Below are 3,911 nucleotides of genomic sequence, written 5' to 3' on the forward strand. Positions count from 1 at the left end.
GAAAGTCATAGCTACATGGGACGGTGATGCGCAATACAGACCTCTTGTTAGGTCCTCTAGCCTCTCCCGTCCAAGTCTTCCCCACCTCCTATAGGTGCCTGCCGGGTAACGCTAACGGGGTTCAGACGAATTAACTGGCGAAAGCCGAATGAGCACCAGGTGTTTGCAGCTCCTGGTGTTCATGCCCTCGGGCATCTATGTTGCACCAAAAAGTCAAATAACAAGCCTCGGAAGCTGTCGGTCCCAAACAGTGGCGACAGCAATGGTGGATAACCGCCCCACGCGAGAAAATAACTTGCTGGGTAATAAAAACAAAAGCGCTACTCAAACGGAACTCGATTTGGATATAGATAGGACATGCCATAAATGTAAAATAGATCTAAGTGGCCGCACTACAGCGAGCGCCGCACAGCACAGGAGACGTTGTAACGCCCCACCCATTCAACCCGACGGATATATATGTGAAATATGTAAATCAAAATTTAGAACTTTCGCTGGACTGCGTCAACATCAGCGGCGAACACACATCCAGGAATACAATAGCAACGACCTTAATCTTCGTAATGAACGCTTGGAAAAATCGAGAGCGAAATACACAGAATCTGAAATAAAAACAATAGCATACAATGAAGCGGCAATCAAAAACAGAGCAAAACTATTAGTTAAAGACATACTTAAAATTTTATCCGAAAAATCTAACCGTCCCATTGAAGGCATAAGAAAAATCAGACTAAAAGAAAATTATAAAAAGTACCTTAATGAAGCTCTCGATAAATCCAAAGCGCCAGACATCCGTGCCATTTGTCCGAACTCGCCACAAATTGTCCTCACCAGATGCGATGACACATACCTGCACAACGACACTAATAACAGTCAAGAAACAACAGTCAATAGTTACAATATAAATAACCCCATAGTCACAAGCGATATGCGAAACCTCCTCAACGAAATTAAAGATGATATGGGAGTTGACATGCAAAAAATCATTAACAGTATACTATCAAATTCTCCATCCAAAAATATAATGGCTCTATTAGACAACTATATAAATAACCTACCTACATACGCTATCACAGCGGATCCTACGCAGAGCAATAACAGCAATAGTAAAAATAACAATAAAAACAACAATAGAAGTAAAAATAATAAATACATAGCCAAAGGGCGTAATAGTAATAAAATAACTAACAAAGATAACCGACTAAGTAAAAACACGAACAGAAATAGTTATATTAAACGGAAAGGTAACCGCGCTAAAATTAAATCCACAGAATATGCATGCTTCCAAAAATTATATAATAAAAACCCAACCCAATTAGCAGAACACATATTTACAGGAAACTCTCTTAATGCACAAGAAGCACCAGAAATGGATAAACTTGAAAAATACTACACCGAATTATTCGCACAGAAAGATATAGGTTGGAAACCACAGAAATATCAAACAAACAACAATAACCTAATTGACTTGTCATATCCCATATCACCGACCGAAATTCACGAACAATTAAAAAAGCTAAAACAATCAGCCCCTGGCATAGACGGAGTAGACAGGCAGATATTAAGAGAGACACCGCGACAAGAACTGCGTGCACTTCTAAACATCATATGGGGGATGAAAACCTTACCCCCTACACTGAGGTTAAACAGAACCACACTACTGCCAAAAACTGGCGATCTAAAAAATCCAAAACAATGGCGACCTATCACCATCTCTAGCAGTATATTACGCCTATTAAATAAAATCATACTAACTCGCCTCGAAGATCATGTCCAACTTTTCCACACGCAAAGAGGTTTTACGAGAACTGACGGTATAATGGCAAACAGCACAATTCTTCAAGCATTAATTAAATCAAATCGCGAAAAAGCAAAACCATTTACCATTTTATCTATAGACTTAGCCAAAGCATTCGATTCTATTAATCTAACATCAATAGTTGACGCACTAATTAAGAAAAATATAGATATACATACAATTGACTACATAACAAATAATTACAAAAACATAACAACAATACTAGAATGCCACGGTTCTCGATCTAAACCCATTAAAATCAGTCGCGGGGTGAAACAAGGCGATCCCATGTCTGGCTTCCTGTTTAACCTAGTGTTGGACAACCTCCTAATCCAACTCAACGAATGCGACGGCGTCAATGTGGGAGACGCCGAGATAAGAGCGCTAGCATTCGCTGACGATATTGTCTTGGCTGCACCCACCCCGAAGGTGATGCAGAATAATATTCAAGTCGTCGAGAGGTTCTTCCGAAAACACGGCCTGGAGGTCAACCCCGAAAAATGCGCCGCCTTCCAGAATGTACGAGTACCTGGTACAAAAAGACTAGCTGTTGACACGCAATCTAAACTTATAATAAATAAAAACCCTATTCCAACGTTAGGTGTAGCATCGCAACTCAAATATCTAGGTTACATATATAGTTTCCGAGGCACTATCACACCATCACCATCTAAACTCGAAGGTATGCTCAAAAATTTAAAGAACAGCCCATTGAAGCCGTGGCAAAAGATGAACATGCTACAGCGATACCTTATACCTAGACTACACCATAGCCTGCAATCATTTGATATAAATAAAAAGAAATTAAAATATATTGATTCATGCATAACTAAATTTATTAAAAACATACTACACCTACCTATTACAACACCTACTCCATACATTCACGCCCCGCTGAGTAGTGGTGGACTTGGAATTCCATCTTTAAGAACTCACATCGCCGCAGTGTATTTTCGAAGGCTGGAACGCCTACGAGCCAGAGGCGACAGCGAGACACGGAGCGTCCTGGAAACACCAATAGTAAAACACCTAATAAATAAACTTAAGAATATAATAAAAAATATTAACTTACCATCCAAACAAGCAATAAGAAAATACTGGTCCGAACAACTACACAACACAGCATTAGGTACAGGCCTGAGCGCGATGATTCCGGGTATATCATCATGGATTTATGATCCACCTAAATTCTGGAATGGTCGCGATTATATAGGCGCGATCCATCTAAGAATAGGACTCCTCCCCACCAAAGGAGCTCCCTACATGAAGGATACCGACTGCCGCAACTCGTCCTGTACCGGAACCCGAGAATCTTTATATCATGTACTCCAGAGGTGCCCAATCACACACCACATGCGCATAAATAGACACGACAACATAAATAAAATAGTCCAGTCAGCAATAGAAAATCGAAATATAAGAACAGAACAGACACCTAGATATTCAACAAAACATAATAGATATATTCCTGACATAGCAGCAATAGACGATAACACCGCATACATCATCGAAACAACAGTCGCATATGAAACTAAAACTTCTTCCATGGAGAACGCGTACAAAATTAAAAAAGATAAATATAACACACCTGATCTCATCGAAAAAATAAAAGATACATACCGCGTACCACAAGTCTCAATAATGCCTCTCGTGGTTGGCGCTCGCGGATGTTGGCTAAAATCAAACGACGAAATAATGCAAAAACTAAAACTAACACATACACTCAAAAAAATTATATCTACAACTGCCATACAATGGGGAGTATCTATTCATAGATACTTTATGAAAGCTGTATGGAAAAAACCGCGTCGCCCATAATTCATAAACGCAAAATCAATTCATCAACTTAAAATCACCAGTGAATACATACTTTCATCTAATTCATTTGTTTTCTTTCACATATACATATTTTATTCCATTTGTTTCTTGCCTCCTTTGAATAGCGCTAGTCCATTCAAAATATAACAAGCCTACCAGTGGGCCATTAGAAAAATACACTGGAAAAATTGTAAACGGAATACAACCCGTAGTGCAAATGTTCTAGCCAAATGCCTCGTCATCTAATTAGTGACGCGCATGAATGGATTAACGAGATTCCCTAACTGTCCCTATC

General features: G+C 39.3%; 1 protein-coding gene across 1 annotated transcript; it reads left to right on the forward strand.

Moving 5' to 3' along the window:
* Window positions 1-148: 148 nt before the first annotated feature.
* LOC144477510 (uncharacterized) lies at window positions 149-2,480 on the forward strand (the record flags this gene model as incomplete). Its single annotated transcript, XM_078195235.1, has 3 exons — window positions 149-1,106; window positions 1,338-1,814; window positions 2,112-2,480. Coding segments are annotated over exons 1-3 (1,804 nt in total), but the record flags the coding sequence as incomplete, so codon positions are not given.
* Between the last annotated feature and the right edge of the window lie 1,431 nt (window positions 2,481-3,911).

Source organism: Augochlora pura, unplaced genomic scaffold, assembly GCF_028453695.1.
Source record: "Augochlora pura isolate Apur16 unplaced genomic scaffold, APUR_v2.2.1 APUR_unplaced_1645, whole genome shotgun sequence".
In the NCBI taxonomy this organism is placed as follows: domain Eukaryota; kingdom Metazoa; phylum Arthropoda; class Insecta; order Hymenoptera; family Halictidae; genus Augochlora; species Augochlora pura.